Source organism: Xenopus laevis, chromosome 1S (genome assembly GCF_017654675.1).
Source record: "Xenopus laevis strain J_2021 chromosome 1S, Xenopus_laevis_v10.1, whole genome shotgun sequence".
Taxonomy (NCBI): Eukaryota; Metazoa; Chordata; class Amphibia; order Anura; family Pipidae; genus Xenopus; species Xenopus laevis.
This window is the reverse complement of record NC_054372.1, coordinates 121809243-121835219: the sequence shown is the minus strand read 5'-3', so window position 1 is coordinate 121835219 and position 25977 is coordinate 121809243. Positions and strand designations below refer to the sequence as shown.

Here is a 25977-nt window from a genome sequence, read left to right as displayed (position 1 = left end):
ACTGAAATGCAGACTCTGATTTCACCTTCAAATTATATGATAATCCCAAGGACTCACTTACTTTTGCCACACACAGATATGTTATTGGATCAATTATTTTCAATAAATAAATGACCAAATATAATAATTTTTCTTTCATTTGTTTACAAGTTCAGATATGTTATGGAGTAAGGTTTCCAGGATAAAAAATCAAGGACACTTTTTGAAATTCCAGCTTTCATTTATTAGAAGTGTCCTTGATTTTCAAATGATCTGGCAAACCTCATTATAAAGAATAATTTCTACATAATAGCACAAAATGTTAATATGTTACAAAAAGAATTCTAATAATCTAGAAAGTAATCACTCCAATAATGTATCATTCCTCTAGCCTGTAAGATGATCTGGCCATTTTGAAGAAATAATTATATAAATATAGGATGCTGAACGATGTGGGAAATATTGTCTTTCTTTCCTGCCTTTAAGCAGTTCTACTACTGTAAATCAGGCCAATACCACTTGGAGACCTGTTGCAGGCCAAGTGCACTGAAAGACTTTTGCTGTGAATTTTTGAAAATATAATATGCATGTATCATTTATTTTTATACTGATTCCTGCCTTGTTATAGATTAATATCTACTAATTTTAAAGGCCCATTATACAAAAGAGACCATTGACTTTATTGACTACTTCCCCCCCCCCCAAAAAAAGGGAGATATACATTTACAATATGCTATCTACTAGCAATATGGAAAGTTTAATTACTGCAGAGATAATCGCAAGTACAGTCCTTCGGTATGCTTTAAAATACATTTTTATTTTAAAAGGACTGGCTTAAGAATAAATACTTTTTACATTGGTATTTGATTGTCATATATATTATTTTATTATGTATACATTTTCAGTTTGTGACAAGAGACTTAACAACAAGAGGGCATTTTTACTTATGGGAAGGCAGAATTGTTGGATTGTTAAGGGGTGCAAAAATTACACCCTTCAGAGCACTATATAGTAAGCACTTGTTGTCAGTGAAGCAAGCAAGCCCTGTATGTAAAATAATGCACACTCTGTATACCACTGAAAATCAATGTAAAATATTAATTCTAGAAATTGGGGTAACGGTGCTCGATTTGGAACAGGAGGAAGACACGGCACGGAGCACATGTTGAAGCAAGCACTTTAACAGTGAAATTTGTGGGCACACAACTGTAGTATGGCAAGTAAATGACCCATGTTCAGCATGTATTTGTTGACATATAAAGTTAAACAGATTTATATCATTGTGTTCGGTAATCTTAAATGATTGCTGTCTAATACAGTTGCCACAATGGATCTGGTCCATTTATTCAAAATATGTTGTGTTTCCTTTAGTAATGACAAATAAAATGCCAATACTGAACACTCTTTATAAAAAGAAAATAGCCTAACCACATTAAAGTGAAGCATCTGTGTTTAATTTGCATAAATAGAACAGCCAGTAAACATTTGTAATTAAACACAGATACATTTACGTCTTAACTTATTTCTTTAAGGCTTTATCTGTATATTAGTTTTCTTATAGTTCTAATTATTTTGGAATTTTCTTTAAATAAAAAGAAAATGTATTTAGAAAATGGGCTTTTAAATCAAGCAACCAATGTATCACAAAAATATCTCAGATAGTAACTACATGACAGTTCTTCCTGACTAATAAGGAGTTTAACAATATGGGGGGAGGAAAGAACGCTGTAAGAGATGCACCAAAGTAGTATGTATTATACTTGAAATGCTGTTCTTATGTGTCAAAAAATCAATAGTTCAAGAAAAAGTGAGTAACAGGATAAGTAGTGAAACAAATGTGCAGCTTTGATTGGTTAAAATGTAAATTCAAGATGGCAGCTGTGAAGTGAAACTAACTGGGAACTAAAGGGCGGCAAATCAGAAGTCTAACCTTGTTTTTAGCTAAAGGTCCTGACATTGTGGGTCATTGTTTAATAAAGCAAAAAAACAAAACAAAATGTGGCTGAGATTGCTTTGATAAAATGAACAATATAAGCACTTGAGTTTCAGCTGGATCAATAATCATAATAACATAATTTAGACTTTACCCTTGTATCCTGCAGCATTTGTCTTCCAGTCGGGAGCATTCAGGTGTCGCTGGCGAGAGGTCTTGACAATAATATGCTGCACATCTCTCCACGTTAAAAATGGACTACACAGAGAAAAAAAAACAGCAAAGTCCCATCTTAGTAATTTAGTCAGCTGAAATAGTGTATCTTACTCTTGTAGCTTTTCAAATTCTGTTGCCTCAGCTGAGACCCTGGACATCATCCACTTCATAATCAAACCTTTAAGTAGGACACATTTAATTTGAAGCCTACATATTAGATTTCTTTTCTACCTGCAGGTGCTTATTAGCATATAAAGCAGCTCCTGTTAATGTTTTCAAAGTTGTTCTCAAAGCAGTCATGTATTATATTGCATAGGAATTTCTGCTTTACCCTCTCCGATATACTTAATTTACATCTACATCTTTTTTGGTATCATTCGTACATCAATGGCTTCCATGCGTTTATTAAGAAACGAATGACCTTTATACAAGGGCACTATCTCTTTACAAGGGAACCCTGATCATATCAATACATAATGGATAACAGAAATTCTCAGTGAGAATGTCATTTTAAAGTTACTGAATGTGAAGTCTTTCAAACACACTACCTAAAACAAAAGAAAAATCCAGACACAAATGCATTTATGTCCAGGATTGCAACACAATATGGTTATATAGTGAAAGGGGCAAAGGTCTGCTTTATTTTAGTTTAATTTAGAGAAACCAGTTAGCAATTAAAAGTACAAAGAGAGGGTTAATCAGTGAGAAGGGGTTCTGACAGTAATGTAAGGTCATACCCCAGGCTGGAGCTGATCTTCACAAAAAAATGTATGAAATGTACTATTCTACTGTGTAGCACACCAACATAGTAGAAGTTTGAATTTTACTCTACTACAATTGTACTGCCAGGGCAAACACAAGGGATCCCTGGAACAAGTTGCTTGTGCAGAACTCATAAGAATAGTACCACTAGATTTAGCATTTATTATCATTGGAATGTGTCTAAAAAATTGGCACCATACCACCCATTGATTAATCCTTGCCTTTGACTCCTAGGTTTTTCTGGTCTAGTCCATTGAAAATACAAATCCAATTGATTACTATAGTTTATTAGAGCCAAGTCATAGCAACCTATGGCACCAATGCCTCTGATTCTGTTCTAGCATTTGTACACTGGGGTTTGAATGTAGTAAAAGTTGTACAGTTTGCCCCGGTGGTCTGCTGCAGCTGCAATGAGGAAAACAAAACCCTTAGGGCAATTGCATAGGCAGTTAAGGGTTGCTTGTGGGTTTCCCTGACTGCCACATTTAAATGTGTTTTGCATGTGGCGGTCCCTATATTTGCAAATGAAAAGGTATTTTCTGGAAAGCCCCTGCCAGCAACAAGTTGCCATAAAAAGTCTAATGTTTTATTAGGTGCAAAGTTCTTATAACCTACCATAGATATCTATTACTGGTCAGCCATTTAAAATCAAAAACCCAAATACCTGTTATGTTATTACCTTTCCCAAACATTGTGATCATTATAGCATAGCTTTAAGGGATCTATACTTGCTCTAGGTGCTTTTGCAATCATTCAAGGGGAGGTATACCCTATTTTAGACACCTATAAAATATTACTCTATTTCAGACATCAGATTTGTGTCTGCTGCACAAATCATATGCTCTTCTATTAAAGACTGGAAATACATTTACCTCTGGGCAAGGTGAAATGTCATCTTGTGAATGAAACATCTTTCAAAAAGATCTTCCAAATGCAATAACAGCTAAACAGTGCATCTCTACCCCCATCTCCCTTAATTCAATCACCAGCAACATGTCTGTTTAGCCATAGGCATTCTTGCTCTTATTTTGACTAATATCTTTTGTTTTTGATGAGTAAAAACACTTTCATTTACATAGCCCTCTAAAATGAATTTTGAAGATAAATATACTATAAGGATTACATATAGGAGTATTTAACATGCAAACTTAATTGAAATAGATACTAAATTACAGTTGCATTGGCTTATTAATCATCTATAGGGATCTATGTATGTTAACCAAAGAAACCCAATTCTATGTGATCAGGCATAGCTTAAATGTTTCCCCACATGATTAAATAGCATGGTTCCCTGTTCAATAGGAAAATGTTAAAGTTTATTTCCAGGATCTTATAGGGGATACGTCACCAAAAAAAATAAATATTCAAAATCCTATTTTATCAAATTAACTTTAATTACACTATATAAATTATTTGAATCTTGTTTCCTTTAGTCTGGGAACTCATAATTATAGCAAGCAGGCAGCAGCCATTTTGTGCACACTGTATCTTGTATCATCTCAGAATCTTGTTTGTGCACCAGAATGGGGGACCCGATGTCCAGCCCCATGCCCTGGATACACAATTAAACGGTGAAGACAACGGGGGAATGTGGGGAGAGCAGTTACATCTAGGAAGTGCTGAATGGAAAGTGAAAGTAAATGTCTGCCCTGCCTCTATGCCTAAGGCATTGACGTGCAGCAATTTCGGCGCCCGCAACAATTTTTATATGCGCTCCTATTTTGTCAATGGACGTCCAAATAATTTTGACGCGTGGAAATTTTTATATGCCCGCCCATTCTGATGCGCAGACATCTTTTTTTGATGCTCCGGATGTTTCGCCGGCAAATCTGCCGCAGTTTAGAGAATTAATTCGCCAGAGCCGAAACGCGACATTTCGGAGTGAAGTCACGCCTGCCAAATTTATTCGCCCATCACTAATTAGTGATTCTTGTAGCAAGCACATTGTTTACATTTTCATAAAGTCTTCTCATACAAGTACAGGTTTCACTGAAATCCTGTTAAATCCACATCAAAATAACTGATGACCAATTCTGCAATACATTCCCTATATTGACCATGTCTGTAAACATGTAAACCTTTTTTTCTGTGTTAAGGTTTGAGAAATACAGACCGCCTCATTATTTCTACCATAGATAAAACAACATGCACGCAGTACTAGATATATTGGTACAAAAATATAAAACCATTTGCACAGGTTTCCTTAAGGGCAAGATGTAATTTCATTATTGTTTTATTTTGGAGTCTTTTAGCACCCCAGGGATATCCCTGTAAAAATCATTTTATAAACATATAAATGAGAGTTACCTATGGATCTGAAACCGCAAGGCATATTCCTCAGTGAATCACAATAAAAATCAATGCAAATAGAGTAATTCTCAGTCTTTATTTGCAATGTCAACCCTTTCAGAGAGTGCACATGGCATGTTTCTCACACAATGCTTTTATTCAAGTCCATTTTCCCGTGTTTGGATAATAATGCAGTTCCACACCAATTAAAGCAGAGTTCTTTAAGTAACCCTATTTGACCCACAATAAATGGAAAGAACAGCTATTAGCTTTCACCTCTTTCATCTCTCATCCCAGTATTAATTTGAGCAGTCACAGACAGAATTCATTTCCTGTTGAAATACACGCAGGCATTGCAGAAGTTACTCATACATTGTGAACACATTAAAAAGATTTTCACTGCATATAAACACAAACGCACCCATGCACATGTTCACAGCAATTAGTGAGGGCAAAAAAAGAAATAGAGAAAAAGTAAAGAAACACAACTTGATTATTGCTTTTATGTAAGATGCTTTCTTCAGCATACTGTTTTGGATGAGCTGCATTTCCTTACTCATTCATTTATGGAAAATTTACCAATTAGAATGTTGTATTTGTACTTTATTTCACTATTAAGCACCACTCTCTAACTATTTCCATGTGGAGGGCCACATAGCACTCTATATATTTGTGGGCCAGATTATATCAAAATGATGATATCATACACAACATTCTTGTTGGAGAGTCCTGCTCTCTAGAATGAGATAATAGTTTTGGGTTGCCTGTGATAGTTGGGTTTCCTCCCACATTCCAAAAAGGTTCTTGCAGGTTAAACTGACCACTGATGAAATTGACCTTACGGTGTTATGTGCATTTGACAAGAAGCAAGCTTGACTGGGCCAGGGACAATCTCTGTGAAGTGCCAAGGCAACAAACTGGGGCTATATAAATAAAGGACATTTGCAACTACTCTAGCTCTATTGTGATGTGCTTAGGTTGAATAAAATAGCTTACCTCAAATTCTACAATATATCAGCATAAGAGATTTTGTTTTTGATGATACAGAACATAAAGCAGTTGTCATTGAAACATAAATAAGACTGCAAGAAAGATGCCAAGAAGTAACTCATACAGAACAGCACATACACCACACCTAGTATTATTATTAAATATGCACTGTGGTACTAGGGTTTAGGACAAGAACACAACAAAACAAAACAGTTGGTTCAGAAGCAAAGAAATAAATAACAGTTTTTTATGCACACGTGTAATTTAGTACTTCAATTTTGAATAGTGGATTTTACTCAATGCAATCTTGACCATGACTCTGGCTTTCCTTCTACGTGCATTTTAATGTTTGGATAACTGCCAACTTGAAGCTTTTAATAACAAATATTGTCTGTGACTTCACTATTTAGTCACTGCTGTATGGGGTTAACAAAACACAATCTGTAAATTAAAAGTCTTCTGAGTCAAGGGGAAACCCTACATAGTCTGGGGTGCTAATTAGATCTCCTATTTAAGGCTTCAATGTAGTAATGTTTGCTGATTTGATGCACTGTCTGTCAATGATGAAAATAGCTACTCATAACATTTCAAAACATTTTATGTTGAAAAGATGTTGATGTCGCCAGTGCAGCAATGGAAATGTAGTCAAGTACAGGTAGTTTTACTGAAAACCTGTAATTTCACAGACATTGCCAAAATTATCAGGTGGTAAAATACTGACAATATCTTCTCTTGTTTTGCTCAAAGAAAGTTGTTTATCCTCCATTAAAATAATTATGCACTGATCTCAGCGGTGGAACAAATTTGAGGGATATTTTGGCTGAAGCTGTAATTGTTCCAAAGTGTTATCTTTATCCTGTTGAAGTTGATTTATAACTTTTCAGTCATCATTGCACACAGCAATCTATCAAAGATATTCACTGCTTTTTTCCTCCATATTATGACCATGATTAGCCTGTTAAATATTTCTAAAGCACTCCAAGCCCTGAAGCAAAAAAATCCATGATATGAGTACAATTGTTTTCCGATTCTTTTTCTGCCTGATTCTTTGGTCTTCTGACTAACTGACCTCCTTCCTTCTGAAAACACTTTATTTCTCTTTGCTGCAAAAATACACAGCAATAACACAGAAAGAAACATGCTTCAAAAGAACCTTGCCTGCCCCTTCCATTAATAGGCGTAACGTCTACTCTATTGTTGTGTTCTCAAAGGCTCAGAGCACTTGCATAAAATACTTACAGTTTGGATTCTGCTTTTGAGGGAAATAGAAGTAAGATCAGTATCAAGATAGAATATACACTGAAAATCTCCTGTTCACAATAACTGAGCAAGAAAAGTTTTGGCTGGTATACAGGGAATCAACTGGTTGTAAAATTTTAACTTTAAGGGGTTCTCAGCAAGTAGTTTACTCTATTTGCTTAAGATGTGAAGTAACAGTAACATCAAAAAATGAAATTGTTAATGTAATAAAAATATAATGCAGTGTTGCACTGTACTGGTAAAACTGCTGTGTTTGCTTCAGAAACACTACTATTGTTTATAAGATGCTGTGTAGCAATGGGGGCAGCCATTCAAAGGAGAAAAGGCTCAGGTTACAGCAGATAAGCTCTGTAAAACATAATGGTATTATCTGTTATCCACTATTTAACCTGTGCCATATAGCTTTTTTTCAGTTTCTGCCATTGCTACACAGCATGAACTATAGTAGTGTTTCTGAAGCAGGGCAACACTACATGATATTTTCATTATTTAAAAAACACTTAAATTTTTTGGTGTTATGGTTCCTTTAAGATGACTCACTTGTTTTTTTAATATTCTGCATAACCTAAATGTCTTGGCAACTGACAACACTGACCATTTTTTGTACCAGTGTCTGGTATATGCCCCTCCCTTTTTTAACAAACCCATCAACAAATTATATCAATCTTCATCAGAACAGTCTTTACTAGATAAAAAGTGAAACATATATCACTTTATATATGATATGTTTTGTAAAATTTTGTAAAATACATATGGGCAACCAGTCTCAGAGTAACTTGCAGGTTAGGCAGCCTGTGCCTGCTGTCGAGCATGAGAAAATAGTTTTCTCTGCAAGTTGGGCTGCCTGTGGTAGTTGGGTTTTCCTTCCACATTGCACAAATGTTCTTGCAGGTTAAATTGACTACTGATGAAACTGTCCTTACTGTGTTGTGTGAATTCAAGAGATAACTTAGATAGCAAGCTTGACTGAGCCAGGGCCAATCTCTAAACTGCTGAGGCAATGAACTGGGGCTACATAAATAAAGGAAATTTGCAACTACTCTGGTTCTGTTATGGTGTGTTGAGGTTAAATAAAATAGCTTACCTAGGATTCTAAACTATACCAGCAGAATAGATTTTGTTTTTGATACAGAACATAAGCAGTTGGCATTGAAACATAAATAAGACTGCAAGAAAGATGCCAAGATGTAACTCGAACAGAACTGCACATACACTACTACCTGGTATTATTGTTAAATATGCACTGTGGTACTAGGGTTCAGAACAAGAACACAACAAAACAAAACAGTTGGTTCAGAAGCAAAGAAATAAATAACCGAGGCACAGTTTTGTATGCACACACATAATTTAGTACTTATACAAAAAACAATCACAGATTTGGATATTAATCCAAATCTAATATAATATAGGGGGCATTCACTATTAATACATGTGAGCAAGATACTTTTATATAAATATAAACAAGATTTATTAGAGACATAATAGTGTTATAGGTATTAAAGTCCTAAAACCACAATAGAAATATTATTAATTCTCAACTGCAATTTCTGTCACACACAGCTGGGTACAGTTGTCTCTCTACTTAACTGGTTATTTTTTCCTATCCAATACAACACTTTTTCTCTGTTTGTATTAAGCAGAGAACTGTCTTATTACTATTGATGCACCAAATTCACTATTTTGGATTCGGCTGAACCCTCGATTCCTTCTCGGAAGTTTCGGCTGAATACCGAACCGAATACGAATCCGTAATGCATGCATATGCAAATTAGGGGTGGGAAGGATAAAACAATTTTTACTTCCTTATTTTGTGACAAAAAGTCACACAATTTCCCTCCCCGCCCCTAATTTGCATATGCAAATTAGGATTCAGATTCTATTCAGCTGGGCAGAAGGATTCGGCCAAATCCGAATACTGCTGAAAAAGGCTGAATCCCGAATGAATCCTGGATTCGATGCATCCCTACTTATTACTGTTTTAAATTCTCAATGATCGATACTTACTTTGCTTCTAGTGCAAGAGCTATGATTCCAGCAGCCATTGGAGCTGATGCAGACGTTCCTGTATGGCTGTCTGTGCATCGTTGTCGGAGATCTGTAGTGATCTGTAACAAATTGGGGATTTGCTCATTATAATAATAAATAACCAATTTGAAACAAATTACAGAATACAAACATACATACAATGGTTCAACAAATTTGCACAATTTGGCTAGAAAATCACGTAAACATTAAATAAAAAAATAGGCTGATTTTGCTTCCATTAAGGATTAATTATATGTAACTTTGGATGTACTATTCTTTTATTGCAGAGGAAAAGGAAATCTGAATAACGGGTTTCTGGATAACGGATCCCATACTTGTATAATACATATGTAAAATGAAACAAAAATTGCCTACTGAGAAGCCTTCTGTATAATGAGGTACTTCTTAATCAAGGTACTTCTTAATCTAGGGTGGATTTCTAAGAAATGTACAATGAACATATGGACAGTAGTGATATTTCTAGGGGTGAAGTGCTTAATCAGTCTGAACATGATTGCCCTGCTGTAATGAGAGGAGTTTTATCAATGATGGCTCACTGTAATACTTTAGTAAGACAAAGAACTTATCAATGATGGCTCATGGTAATACTTTGATAGAAATAGAAGACAAAGAACTGTTTAAAATGTTCAACAAGACAGCTTGATAACCTATAATTTTGTATAAGGAGGGTTTGTACGAGAGAAACTATTGCACACAATTAGTCGATGACGTAATACTTGTATTTGTTCCTAATATGTTTGTGACTTCGGGAAGTTCTCATGGGGCCTTTCTTTTTATAGCCAGGGGTAGAATATGTACTCAAGCACTACCAATGATTAGATAAAATCTCTGCTTTGGATGTGCTTGTTGGGAGTCTGGCCAGATCCCGATGAGTACATGGGAGGCGAGATCTGTTGTTGACCAAGTAGTTTAATGTATGAGCTCATTTTTAGCATATAAAACTTGGGGGTGATCTCCATTTTGTTCGCTGAGATCTCCTGTGGAGTAAACGCACGTACTGCCCAAATGGCATTATGAGAAAATGAAAATGATACAGCAGTCCATGCCATTATATACTTTAAAAACCCTTCCATGGCAAAAGGCTTTACTTGCCCTTTAATAGCTCTTCATTAGCTATGCAGAAGTACAAGGGAAATTTGATTTCAATCCCAAAAATACTTGGAATCCTAAGCACTCCTTGCTGAAGTAAAAAAGCAGGTGAATGCCAAAGACTTAACCTCATGAAGAGAGCTTCTGATAAAATGTTATGACGTGACAACAGCTGGGCCTTAAACTAATCTGCAATGTTTACACAAAGAGAAATAGAATTATTATACTCCAAAATGAACTGAGGAAGTATTGTTAAACAAAACAATACCATTGGATTTGTGCAACGCTTTCTGAGATTTGAATACAGATGTTCTGGCATTGATGGGGAATCAAAATGTACTAGAATGAAATGTTTAAAATCAACCATTTAATCTTCAAGAAGCCAATTTAGTCACTAAATTATACACTGAATCTAAAAGAAGGATATTACTAAATTAAAAGAGGGAAATTGCTCCCTCAGCTTTATTTCATGGCTAGGAAATTTGTGACGTCTTATTTTCTAGACATTGCAGAAATGCTGGAGGGCTAAATATAAAGTCTTGTAAAACTCATTTTAGGGGAAACTGTAGTGGGAATATTGAAAAACTATGCATACAGCATGAGGCTGAAGTGTAATAAATAATGGCATATAGGGATGGGCGAATTTTTTCGCCTCGTTTCGCCGAAAAAATGACGCCCATAGACTTGTATGGAGACGTGCGTCAAAAAAAAGACGCGCAACAAAATAATTTCACCGCGCGACAAATTTTTTTTGACGCCCATAGACTTTAATGGGCGTCTGCGACATTTCGCCAGCGGCGAATTTTTGGCGAAACGAAACGGGTCAAATTCGCCCATCCCTGATTGGCATAGTATGCATAACAACATCAACCATTTGGAACTGAAATCAAATTTATATGTAACACAAAAATCCCTGTTAATAAAGGTTATTGTTATATAAAACTTCATACAGCGTTATTCAAATAAAGTTTTAAAAATACAATTTTGTTTTGTCCCCTCGTGTATTCAGTCTAGCGCATCTAAGGTCCTTTATTATGGTGGTCAGCAAATTATTGATTTTGAACTTCTTTAAATATATAAATAGTAGGCAAAGAGGGCCTACAAAGAACATATCAATGGGCTGATGTTTGTAGGTAAATCTGTACACTTATTAAAGGGGAACTATCGCAAAAATGAAAATTTAATATAAGCTTCCTCATACTGAAGTAAGAAACTTTCTATATATAATCAATTAAAAAATGTTTCTGAAATAATCAAGTTTATATTCACTATTCCTCTCTCAGCATCTGTTTCTCTTTTCTCATTCTGTCTTCATGCAGCAGTTGGGTGTCAGATAGTCATTGAAAGTTAGAGCCAATATATCTTATAGGGGGGCTTCCTTTCCTAGCAGATGCATTAAATCTCACTTAAATAACAGATCTCTGGACAAACAAAATCTAACAAAATAGCAGCTTTTTGCATAAATTCTGCACGTAGAGAGAGACAGGATTTCTGGTGTTTTTAATAGAGTGAGCTCTAATACATCTTCTAGGCAAAATGAGCCCCCCTATAAGATACATTGGATCATTCGTCTGACACCCAACTCCTACAATAAGAGAGAATGAGGAGAAACACATGCTGAGAGAGGAATAGTGAAGATAAACTAATATTTTAGAAACAGTACAGATTTTTGATTGTATTTAGAAAGTTTCTTATTTCAGTGTGCTGAAGCTTATATTAAAATTTTCATTTTTGCGATAGTTCCTCTTTAAAAACATATCGATTTTTGCTTGAAATGCTGCATTCTATATACCGAACTTACTACAACAGCCTAAAATGTCATCATCTCTATAACAGTAATAGTCAAGGCTTTCAAAGTTGTGTGCAGGAGCTCACCATCTTGGATTTTGTTAGGCTTGTCAGTGACAGACACACGCTCTGGGTGGCTGTTGAGAAGCTAAGCTTAGGGGTTGTTGCAAATCATCAAGCAAAAGATAAATAAATAAATAAATAAGGTTTATCTATCATTAAAGCTGATGTTACAGGGTTGATGTAAAGTCCACTTCTTTGGCGCTGCAGTGTAATGAGAATGTGAATTAATTACTAATGAGCTTTGTGTCATGACTTCAATATTTTATATATTCAGTATATTGTGTGTCGTTCCCTAAGCTCAGTAAGTAAAAGCAGCACAAAGCATGTGCACTGAATCAGCAGAAAAGAAGATGGAGAGCTACTGGGGCATCTTTGAAGGCACATATCTCGGATGGGCCTGAGCACCAAAACACAATGTGCAGAATTTCTACCCTACTTCTTTGCTAAACTTAATTCTCCTTTAAGCTTTATTTAAATAGTGCTAACATAATCTGCAGTGCTTTGCAGATATTATGCATAATTCTTGTCAGTCCATGTCACATGATACTGAATGCTATCAGAAGCCAGCTGCTCTCCAGGAAACTGGAATGCCAGGAAAAAACCCACCCAACAACAGGGAGAACATACAAATGTTTTGCAGGTGCACTTGCTGGAATTGAACCAAAAGACTGTAGAGCTGCAAAGCAACAGTGTTAACTTCATGCTGCCATTTCTAACTACAACCACCAGCATCCTACCAGCAGTACAATGTGTAATGTCACGACTCAAAGTCCAATACAGAGATGTCACTTCCGGAAGTGGAAGTGAAGCTCATTTATCAACATTTGGCAAATTTGCCCATGGGCAGTAACCCACAGCAAGCAATCAGTGATTGGCTTCAGCCAGATTCATGTAAAACAATGAATGCAACAATATAATTGGTTGCCATGGGTTACTGCCCATGGGCAAATATGCCCAGTTTTGATAAATGACCACCAGTATGACCAGAAGTGACATCACCTTGTATGCTTTAAAGGACCAGTAATATCAAAAAATGAAATTGTTTTAAAGTAATAAAAATATAATGCAGTGTTGCCCTGCACTGGTAAAACTGCAGTGTTTGCTTCAGAAACATTACTATTGTTTATATAAATAAGCTGCTGTGTAGTAATGGGAGCAGCCATTCAAAGGAGCAAAAGCTCAAGTTACAAAGCAGATAACAGATAAGCTCTGTAGAACATAATGTTATCTGTTTTCCATTACTTATCCTGTGCCATTTAGCCTTTTTTTCAATTTCCGCCATTGCTACAAAGCAGCTTGTTTATATGATATATAGTAGTGTTTCTGAAGCAAACAGATCAGTTTTACCAGTGCAGGGCACCAGTACATGATATTTTCTTTACTTTTAAACACTTTAATTTTTTGGTGTTACTGGTCCTTTAACAGTCTTCTGAAGCCACTGACCACCTGCTGTGCACAAGCTCCTAATGACATCACTGAATGCTTACTGTACATGCATGTGCTGAATTTGCAGGAGAAATGGAGAAACCTGGGGGAATGACATACTGGGAGGCCAAGGTCGAAATAATGTAAGCCCCAAAACTGGGGCAGAGTTGGCATGCCAATACTATTTGTTACGGATGGTAACCCAAACCCAGAACAAACCCCAAGGTACCGGCATCGGCTCACGCTTCTGTCTATAACAACCGCCTTTTGATTCGAGAGGAGCCCTCTGCTACTCAGATGCCACCAGGCCTTAAAGTGAAAGGACCAGAGAGATAGTTCTAGGCAGGCAAGGGAACCAAACGTTAACAGGAAGAACGGAAAACTAGAATCATGGTTGTGGAACAGCCTGGGTCAATACCAATCAGGCAGAGCGGTGTATACATTAAACATAAGAAAAACACCAATAACCAACACAAGAGTTATAGAGGGTCCTGCCTGAAAGCTTATAAAACTTACATTGTGATCCTACATATGATTTAATATAACCTTAATAAAATCACTGATGAAAAACAGATTTCAACTAAGTTGCCTGTTTCAAAATATGTTAGCATGTTAGTGCATGTAATAATATATATGCACACACATGTATATTTAAATTTTATATAAACATATAGCAATACTTTTTATATTGTTCTATTTCCTTGGTTCTACAACCCAGCTAATAAATCTTTATACATAGGTAGTGAAACTGTGTCTATTATATGCTCACAAATCTTTGAAAAAACCCCCATAAAACCAGATATTATTATTGGATTATCTGGAAGTAGTTTACAGTTTAAAGTTCACAAGAAAACATCTACTATAAATTTTCTTGAAATCAGTAGGAAAAAAATAGTTGTTAACAGAAACCAGAAAGTAGCTCAATACAATACAAAGCAATGCCCACATGAGTTAAAGAAAATATGTAATTTTTCCCCTCCTGGGTCCTCTGGGAAAGATGTAAATCTGTTTCTTGTCTGAGTGGAAGATTTTATGATGCAAAAATCTATATATATATATTTTTTTTTATATTGATGGACCCAGATGTGAAAGAAGTGGGGTAAAGGAATATAATGATCATAACCTGAAAGTACAAATGCTACTATATGAATGTGTCAATAAACTGAGGGCGGCAAGCTTTCATCTGCAATATTGAGTTGTGTGCCTGAGAATTAAGAAAAGAATGAATACGCTCAGCTAGCCTCAGTCATTTTACAAAACAGAATGTTTTTTTGGTGTGATGTGCCTTTTTCACTGATAGAGATAAATCCTCTACTTGAACACAAGAAACAGCAGATTCTACTGCCTTGGTATGTTCCTGTAAAAAGACTCTCAGTAACATCTGTAACTCGATTTAGATTTTCTTTTCTTGGTTACCAGAGATCAAGTGGATAACATATCCTCGCGAAAGCTCCTTGACTGGAAAATCCATTAGGACTTTTTCAAAAGGAAGTTGTTGACAGGAGTATGGGTGTTTAAGCATAATTACCAGAGACATCTAAAGAGATGGCTCTCAGCTATAAAGCATTCGCTTACACAGAGGTCCCCTATTTATCTTAGGGAGGAAATAAGAAGGGCATAAGACCACCAACAGGCAGCAGAACTTTAATAGCTAACATGATGTTCCAAATGAAAGACCATGCTGGGGAGTACTCTTTAATCATGACATGCTAGGGAAGGTTGTCAGTATTAGGAATACAAGTGTGTTGGGGCTTGTCAAGCAGTTTATATTTATTTTAAAACAAGAAATGTTAGACATGTTCAAATGTCACGGTTTAATCTAGCCACTAGTAAAATGTAAATACCTGATAAAGCTCTTAAAAAAGGCAATATTGTAGACCTTGGATTATGCATAGATAAACATAGCATAAAATATTAGGTAGAAACAAACTTCAGTGTATTTTGAACTGTGTAGGTTATATCACATGCGACTTTGCCAGCATAAGTTTTTAAACATGATTTAAACCAATATCACAGCTATTACTGGATACATTTTTTACATTCAGGTTATTCTCCATTGCTTTACTGCAGACGACATTGTCTCTATGGCCATACCCATGACTGCCCTAAAACTAATGCTTTATAAGTCATCAGTTATTCCCTAAAGAATTCATTCTCACTTTTTTCTCATTGAGGGTCGATGCTGGAGCGGATAAAACATAATCACACACAAAAAAACATAATAATATGAAAGTAAAATGAATATGGCAAAATTGAACAGCACTGCTTGGATAAAAAGGGTTTGCCATTTACTGGAGGAGGTCTCAGTCAAAATTTACACTAGACAAAGGTCTGATGACAGGGCCTATGTCTTGGTGGCTTCTGGGCAACTGCTTCTCTTATCCATTTATCTGTCAAGCTAAATTAAACCAAGTCAGGGCACCAACTGCTCTCTTTTGGCAAGTCAGTTCCCTTTGAAAAGTGTCAATTCATCTTAATGTAAAGAACTGCAAAATAATTATGGTTGACAGTAGCTGATAAAGGGGTCACAAAAGGTGAAGGCACCCAGGCAACTTTGTAGTAGAGTAATAGTAAGTAGTAAAGGAGCCAATGCAAGGCATGCATGTGATTGTGTTGTAGTTGTTCATATGTTCAAGGATGCACATCGACATTTTTTACCAGTTGCTAAATGGGCAGATTTCTAAAACCAACAGATAACTTTTCAATTATTAAAGTGGATGTGATCATCTCAATTACTTTTGCCATTTATGCATTCCCTCCAGGAAAGTCCAATGAAACTATAGTAGCTATGACCCTACACTGTTTTACTTTTCTAAAATCTTATCTTATTCTATGTGTACTGTATATTGTGAGTGGGTCCCTAAGCTCAATAAGTGACAGCAGCACAGAACATGTGTATTGAATCAGCAGAAAAGAAGATGGAGAGCTACAGGGGCATCTTCAGAGGCACAGATTTTACTGCTTAAGGGCTGTGGTTGCCTTGGGCTGGTACGAAAGATAATGTGCAACATTTCTAGTCTACGGTACTTCTTTAGGAAAACTTTAGTTCGCTTTTAAGATAAAATAACATAGGAGGGATGGGCGACATACCACTTTCCTGTCGTAAGATTCCCCACTGCTGTATGTAGTTGCAAGAGTTGATGCACATTCTTCTAGGTACCATGGCTTCTTGCCACTTTCTGTTGTGCTGCTAATAGAGATTGTATATATGCTGTTTGTGTAACCATCACAGGAACAGTGATCTCGGCTCCTACCACCATTGCCTGATGCCCACACATAAACAGAACCAAATCCTCTTCTTCCCTGTGGATGAAAATAAAATTGCTTATAGCGACAACGGTTATAATAACAGAAAAATATATTATTGTATTATATAATATAAATATATATTTTCTACTTCGAATAAATACACAATTTAAAAATACACAAATGTTTGCTTAGACATGAAAAAATCTGAATGTAACAAATCCAATTGAATACAATCGTGAAAAAAACTTGAATCCCTCACATTTTTCAAGTTTAAAAGCTTGAAAAGCTCAAATCTGTGAGTTTACAAACTCGAAAATCTCAAATTAAAAAAATGGCTAGGACAATTCCCAATGACCTTGCCAGCTTTTACAATTGAGTTTTCACATTTTTGCTTAATAAATACTAGACATTCTTGTTTTTGAAAATATAATTCGAATTTGTGAGTTTTTGTGCAGAAATAATTCGAATTGTGGCAAAAATTCTGATTCAACCCTTGATAAATCATCCCCTTATAGTTAGGATAGTTTCACCACCACCCAATACGAGTCACTGTCTTACTACAGAGAAGAAGCAAATAAAAAAATAAGTAAATTGTATTTTAAAGGACATTGTGTGAAAATGCATAGTCAAAGAGGGCATCACTGTCCACCAATGATTTTCTAAACTCCTCTAGCAATAACGGCTAAGGACTTCTAATTTAACATTTCATAAAAAAAAAGAAAAGAAAATGGCCTAAATGTCAAGTAAAGTTTAATGAGACTAATGTATATACTCCTATTTAATCAAATGCTGCACTGAGGTATCAATTCCGTTTTGAAACCTGAGGTCAGCCAGATGAAGAGAAGTAAATGAAAACATGCAGATCACTAAATCTTAACCCGATAGCGGTCAATTGATGTAAGAATAAACAGTACAAAAACCAACTCTCAGTTAAAGCTTTACAAAAAACTATAAAATGTGATTACATAGACGTTACAATTAAAGTGATACTCAAAACATAATTCCACTGCCCTGGATTTTTATAATCCTGATTCATTTTTTAACATTGTTTTTATAATAACAGTTCCAATTCATTTGTAAAATCTATGTAGTGCTGTATTATTTTTTAACTCAATAAGATCCAGATTTCATATATTTATATACTTTAAAAGTTAATGTTTCAGCTAACTTTCTCTTACCCTCCACTTTTTTAGATGATCACTTACAGACTTTGATGTGCATTGGTATAGTATATACAGCTAAATAAGCTGTCTGCATCAACAAGCAATGTTCTCCATTACGAAACTACAAAAAGTGGAGTCATTTTGTCAAATAATTTGTGTGATTTGCAAGTCTCTGCCCAGGATTCCTTGAGTGCGATTGGCTCTTATTTTTGATAGTTCTTTGTGTGTAGCATGAAACATTTGAACACTTTCGGATCTCAGAAGGATTTACACCGTCTTAAGCTGGCCATAGACGCAAAGATCTGATCGTACAAATCCTCGATTCTTACGATTTTCGGAGAGTCCTGACATTTTTAATAACATGGAGATCGGTCGTTTGGCCGATCGGACAGGTTAAAAGATTTCTATTGGTTGCTGATAATATGTCTGCCTGTATTGCCGATCGGGCGATTTTCAGTGGCAGACTGTCACCAGCTTTTGACGGACATAACTTTCGTACGATTGCTGCAGGGACAGAACATCGGCTGATTTGTTCTTTTTCTACTTTAATTGATCTGAAAGGTTAGTGGCAGGTCTGGAGATGGGGAAGTCCGATCGTTTTGAGGATTCAAACAATCGGATCTTTGCATCTATGGCCAGCTTTACAATATGAGGGCATGTTGAGCTCCTTTTAGACCTTCTAGCCCTAACTAGAAAGATAAAGCATTCATAATCCAATTAAACTTTAACAACAATATAATTGAGGGTAATTGTGAAAAAACACCCACTCTAATGCTTTCCTCAGGCACTTGGGAATTTGTAGACAGAGGTCTGTCTGATTTTAGGTTTTGTTACTTACTACCAAGCCGTGACTTTCTGCATAGCTTGCCTCCTGTTTGGGCATAAATGTTCTCCTTTAGCATACCAAACCCTCAGTCCTACCCAAATCGCTGGAAAGTGGCTGTAATACAGATCGTGAATATCAAGACCTAGGTATTATTGTATCCCTATAAAACTATACACCCACACTTGTTATGCAGCTCCAAGTAAAAAAGTAGAACAGTAAGGCTTGTCCTGTTCTGAATTATCAGTTACCTGTAGCACTGGAGTATGTGTACATACAAATTCACAGTGATTAACAAACAATACAACACTCTCCCAATTAAATACAAACAAGATTCAAAACCAGTTTATGTTCCAAGTAACAATCTGTATCATGTAACTAAAACCTTTACAAAACATTCTGAAAGTCCAGTATGAGCTCAATGTATTGAAATGTTACTATGGGTGCCAGTGTATTGCCAATATGGGAAAAAATGAAGCTCTCTGTATAAATGGGGTAGGTACAATGATACCCACAGGCATATTTTCACACAGATGCTGAACAGCTGTTCTAATTCTTAACACAAAAACCCCTTAATTTTTAATGAATTGGCATGTTGAAAAGTATTGTTCTGAGCAGATGAGTATACAGGAGCAATAAAGTCCGGCACTTTACCATACAGAGTATTAAAATATTTCAGTTTTATTATTGTGGTCTATGCAGATAAGTAAAGATATACAAGTCTGAATTAGTCAGATGCTAAAACACTAATTTTAGGAGATAAGAAATAATTGTTTTTTTATCCGTGCTCTATGGTATTATGTGCTAGCTGACACCAACAAATAAAAATGCCACCAAATGTCTAAGAGGGTAAAGAAAAATGCAAGTCTAGAGATTTGTGACTGTCTGTAATAAAAACAGGCCTTCTACATGATTTCAGAACTATGAAAATGAAAGGCTAGTGCCTAGATTTATGGCTGAACCAAAACTGTGAAGAATCTTATTTATTAGTTGTAACTATATGGTTAAATGTATGCAAGGCAAATAATCAGAACGTGTAAATAAATGATTGCTGCCCAGCAACCAAAAATGTGGAATTTTTTTTACAAAGCTCTAGTTCCCGTCTGCAAAAAAGAACGAGAAACCCAAGGTTACAGACACACTGTGCTGATTTTCAGTGTGTGGTTAAACGCAGGTCGAGAATCAGCCCCTATGCTTGAATCAGGGCTTTTCTGTGCCTGTACCGAGAACAACAGAGTATTTCAGTGCTAAAATGCGTAAGTACCATTTCAGTGCTGAAATCCACTCTGCATGTTTGCAGTCGAGCCGCTGTAGTGGTTCTGGGTGCAGGTATAGAAGACAGCTGATTTGAGCATGGGGCTAATTCTTGGCCTTTGTTTTCCACAGGCTGAGAATAACATACCCACCCAACATCTGAAAATCAAAAATAGGGACAAAAAGTTCAGCTGAGCAGCATTTCTTGACAACATCCATTTCGTGGCCACACCCCCTAAATATCACAGCCATTTTACAAAATGTGGCAGGTTATGGAAAGCGTGAGCACATTTCTGGAGTTTTGGGGTCATGGTTTATGTGTTGTTACAGTTATGCTAATGAAGGTGATTTGCCCTTTAATCTTCAATTCTCATTTCTCCCAAGAGACCGGCTTATCCTAAATAGTTACAATTTTATCTTTGGTTACAAATGTATCAAAATGTAGGCACTAAGTGTTCTGGGTTGCCAAAAAACCTCTTATTTAAAGGGACAGTAACACCTAAAAATTAAAGTGTTTTAAAGTAATGAAAATATCATGAAGTGTTGCCCGGCACTTATGTGTTTGCAGAAACACTGTAGCAATGGTGGAAATTGAAAAAAGGCTATATGGCACAAGTTAAATAGTGGATAACAGATAACACCATTATGTTCTACAGAGCTGATCTGCTGTGTTACTTGAGCCTTTTCTCCTGTGAATGGCTGCCCCAATTGTTACACAGCAGCTTATTTATATAAACAATAGTAGTGTTTCGGAAGCAAAACACCTATTTTACTAGTGCAACACTGCATTATATTTGTATTAGTGATGTGCGGACCGCGGGATCTGGAAGTCGGATGCCGGCATTTGAAGGTGGCAAGGAAGACTGCGATAGTGGGTCGACCTTGCAGTGCTCCTCGCGGGTGGCGGAGCGGGTGTTGGTTGAGCTCTTCTCCTGCTCTCCCCGCCCGCCACCTTCAAATGCCGGCATCCGACTTCCGGGTTCCTGTTTTATACTCTTGCGTCTGCTCGCCCCACCCCATTTGTGACGTCATTGTGATGTCATTGGTGGGGTGGCGCGGATCTATAAAAGGACCCCCGGAAGTGTGTGCGGGCGGGCGCGGGTCGGTGCAGGGCAGGTTAGGGTCGGGTGCGGGTCAGGGAAACTGACCCACACATCACTAATTTGTATTACTTTAAAAAACACTTTCCTTTAATTAGATTTTAGAAACTTTGTGTCTTTTCCTGGCCCAGCCGTAGCCTAAAAGGAGACAATTCATGTTTTCCAGTAGCTACATGCACACGTGTGACTGCAAACAATTAGAAATGTACTGAAAAAGAATACTGAATGAAGGAGCTTCCCCAAAGATTTAGTTCCTCCATTAACCAATGAATGTATCAAAATGTTAACCATCACTGAAATATTTGGAATTTGGACAAAGGTATAGATGAGTGAAATGCTGAGAGAGGACCTATTGCAAGTGCTACATTTTATTATTATTGTTCAGTTTCTTGATGTTTTCTTGGGGAAAACTGTATACACGTTTGGGCCAAAATATCTCTATCCTATGTAAAAGAAGGAAGTAATGCCCTTGAATTGGTGGAAAAGGCAAAGTAAAGACTGAAAGAAGCAAACAAGCCCTAATAATTGTTTATGAGTAAGTGCCCATTTGGCACGAAACACGTTAGGCGTATCCTAATAAATACTTTTTAAATTTTACTACACTCTGCTAGTGCATTTATCAATTGCGGATCTTGTTCACTCACTTTGAGCATTTTTCCAATTTTTGGTCACCCTTGGGCTGGGGGTTTTTGTGAATGACTGCATGGTGACTTATCCTTGACAAACTATTTATATTTCAACTTTATAGAAGCAGAAATAAATGGCATTTTTTGGTTTATTGAGTCTAATAATTGTCTCCCTAGTGAATGCAGTTTATTATCGGCAAGATGCGTTTTTCTACGACTCATGTCCAACTCATGCCCATGCGGTGGCGTGGTTGCGGGTGTAAACAGCTGCGTGTGCTTGGTCCTTCTAAAAATATTTTTATATTTTTGACAGGGGATACCAGCATGCTCTTTGTAGGCAGTAGCAGCTATGAAGACCTTCATTACCTTTAAGGTAACATTTCTTTTATTATACATTGTCCTTTATTTAAACAATGTCCACATTTGCTATAGTGCTTTATACAGATTTTACATACGGTAAGTAATCAGTAACAGCTTACAATTTCAGTTCCCTATCACATTCAAGCACCCTTCTGTTTAACATGACCAATAAAAATGTCTAGCTGGTATCAAAACTAGGACCCTACAACCTCAAGGTAGAAGACTACCACTTTGACCGCATGCTTGCCATACACTTTACAAAAGGACATTAGGATGAAGCCTATGCTATATAACCAAATGCATATTGATTTAATATATCCCACTTAATCTTTGCGATTGCTTTAAAGAGTAAATTACATGCATTAATAAAATATCCTGATAATAAAGCCTTGCTGTGTTATGCAAACAGCAAAGGAGACAATCAATTATTTTCAGTCAGGTTATAATTTCTTACATATCTCACAATGCCATCAATAACTGCTCACGTTGTTCAGAGCTTTTTCTCTAATAACAAATACCCCAATTCAAACAGAATGGCGTTAAAAAAAATTCAATAACTTATTCTGTTGTTCACAAAATTGAATTTGTTCATCATTTTGCTCTGTTTTAGTAGCTGTTAAAATAATCATAGTTACGTATGCATCACAGCCTGGACTGCAATGGACACAGTATGTAATGTAATGGCTGAGCCACAAGAAGGTCTGCAGATTCTGCTTTGAAAGTGTTTCAAAAGAGCTATTCAATTTAACGGTCTGTGAAATCATAAAGGCTAGATGCGTGCAATCTCCCAACCAAGCAACTGCCTAAACTGCTTCTCCTGTTGTTTTGGACTTTTGAATGTAGCTTGCTTTCTGTGATTCAGCTGTAATTCTCTTCACTGTTCTGTGTTCCAACCCATGACCTTGTTTTTTCTGCTATAACTTGCTGCTTGCCTGTCACTGTATCTACTAAGCAGATTTTTCTCTATCAATCTCACATGAACTTTACATCTGTATACAGCCCAATATTGAATTACTGCCTATATATTTAGATATTCTTGGGTGGGTCATTTTGAAGAGTGATTTGCTCCAATGTGATACAATTACATGTGATGAGTTTAATAAGGAGACTATCATTATTATTTACATATCGTCATCCCTGCTCGCATTTTCATACTCCAGCTCTTATACACTATGCAACTTCTACTACTACAAAGCACAAAACCTATGCAATTCTTTGCCATCATTGCTGCAGTATTGCGTATCAAAGAGGAAATATTGTCAGAAAATCTAAGCAGTTTCTCCTTTTACTGCTACAGATTGATGACATATTCACTGTGCAATTTAAATTTTATTACAGCTCGTCAGTTTTAATATACAGTAGACTCTTCAACATTGTTGGAATTGGAAAAAAGAAATATAGCAATAAGTTAGTTTGTTTAGAAAGTTTATATTTAATAAAACATCAGAATTATTTGTATTACAGATAAATTCATAATATCGATTAAACCATATCATGGAACATTCATCATATTAATGATGGTCACCATTTTTTTCTGTGACTGCTATGTTCCTGAATATCTGTTCAAATGTCATGAGTGATGGCTGATCCCATAAAATCAGTTTGGTGTTGTTTTTGGTTTAGGTCAGTTGCACCAGATGTTTATCTGCAAACCTATTTTGGGGACCTCATTCAACCAGATGCTTATAGGGTTCATTTGTAACTGATGTAAGTGTATGTAAAATCTGTTCATCTTAGAAGGATACCAATACAGTAAATAATTAAATATACAGGGAAGGTAATCCCATTTAATGGGACACAAATTTGATTTATATTTACAACAAATTGAATACTAGGATTCAATTTGTATCAAAATGTAAGACACTGATTGTAGAAGCTTATTGGATTGCCTTACTTAGCAGATGTAGGAAAAGAATGTCCTTAAAGTTAGATGGGGGAATAAACATTTAGTTCTGTGCACTTATACCAGTGATAAAATGGCTGATCTGCTCCAGTCCCCCCCTACCTTCTTGTGTGTTAATGACAAGGGTGTAACTATAAAGGATGGAGACCCTGCAGTTGCAGAGGGGCCCAGTAGGAATAGGGGCCCCATGAGGCCCAAATAAAGCAATTTCGACATTTATTGGTAAAAAAACAGGACAACCTCTGGATCTGTTGGGGTCCCTAAAATTAATTTGCTGTGGGGTCCAGTGATATCTAATTATGCCACTGGTTAATCAGCTAAATATTCACGGAACCTGCTTTCTTAAATGTGCACAAGCATTTATTTTTTTGGGCCAGTGGCACACTATTGGGGGAATGTAATATGTTTCTGGCGCAAAAAATGTTCGCAAAGACTTTTGTGTTTTATTTCTTTTTTATTTCAGTTTATCTTTCTGAATTTGAGCAGACGATTTTTCAGCATACATATTCCATCTACTCTATTTCCAACAATGGTGCTTTAGAAGCTGGCTAAGTAAGCACATTTTAGTGGTAATGTCATGCTTACTAATCTGCATTGAAATACATCTGTTTTTGTTCACAAACAGCTTTCCTCCAAATATGCATTATTTCTAGACCCCACTATTGTTATTGCAGTCCACCTACAGAAAAGTCAAGGCAAAGGCAGGATGGAGTTTGTGTAGAAATTCATAACAGACATAATTTAAAGGGTTTCAATGTATTCAAGTAACGCATGTCTGAAACATGTTTGTTTAATGTACATTGAGCCCAGTAGGACTCCAAATGTACTTCCATTTTCAATTGGTCGTCCTTATTTAATTTTTCTACTTTTAAATCATTTGACTTCTTTTGACTCTTTCCAGATTTAAATGGGGGTCACTGACGCCATCTAAAAACAAATGCTGTATAAGGCTCTAAATGTAGTGTTATTGCTACTTTTTCTTACTTATCTTTCTATTCAGGCCCTCTCCTATTCATATTACAGTCTCATATTCAAATCATGCATGGTTATTATTAGGGTAATTTGAACCCTAGTGACCAAAATACTGAAAGCTGCTGAATAAAAAGCTAAAATAATAATAAATGAAAACCAACTGCAAATTGTCTCAAAATACCACTCTCTAAATCATACTAAAATGTTATTAAATTTTGAAAAACCCCTTTAAAAGCTACAATTGACAAGACCCGACTTGTTATTTGTGGGTATCACATAAAACAGTTTACTGCCCCCTTGATGTTTTCAGGGAGGCAAAAAACATGGTTGATAATGGTGGTGCAATAAAGATGACACAAATTAAAGGACTATTATGCGGTGTTGACAAAATATGTATTTAAAGAATGTAATAACCCGTGTGTTTTTAAAATCATGTTTAGCACACACTCACTGTTCTGATGCCGTTTTCAAAAGCTTCCCGGGCCAATGACGCAGGTCCATCTACAGTTTTACCATCATCATCTGGGCCCCAGCTTGCACTATAGATGTGGACATGGTGTGGGTTCAAGCTGAGAGATTTTGCTTCCACCATGTCAGTTACATCTCCGTCCAGCATGCGCACTCCTACAACCATCAATCATTACCATGTAAAACATCAGGAATATCATATAATGTGTTATTTAAAAC

At 36.2% G+C, this 25977-nt stretch overlaps 1 protein-coding gene across 1 annotated transcript in view; it reads right to left on the bottom strand.

Annotated features, from left to right (window-relative positions):
- Positions 1–25977, bottom strand: part of pcsk5.S (proprotein convertase subtilisin/kexin type 5 S homeolog) — a gene marked incomplete at its 5' end in the record, with an annotated part of 230007 nt that overhangs the window by 121641 nt on the left and 82389 nt on the right. The window contains 4 exon segments of the mRNA NM_001092999.1: positions 2067–2170; positions 9434–9534; positions 16931–17143; positions 25742–25914. Of these exon segments, the coding sequence (NP_001086468.1) occupies positions 2067–2170; positions 9434–9534; positions 16931–17143; positions 25742–25914 (591 nt within the window).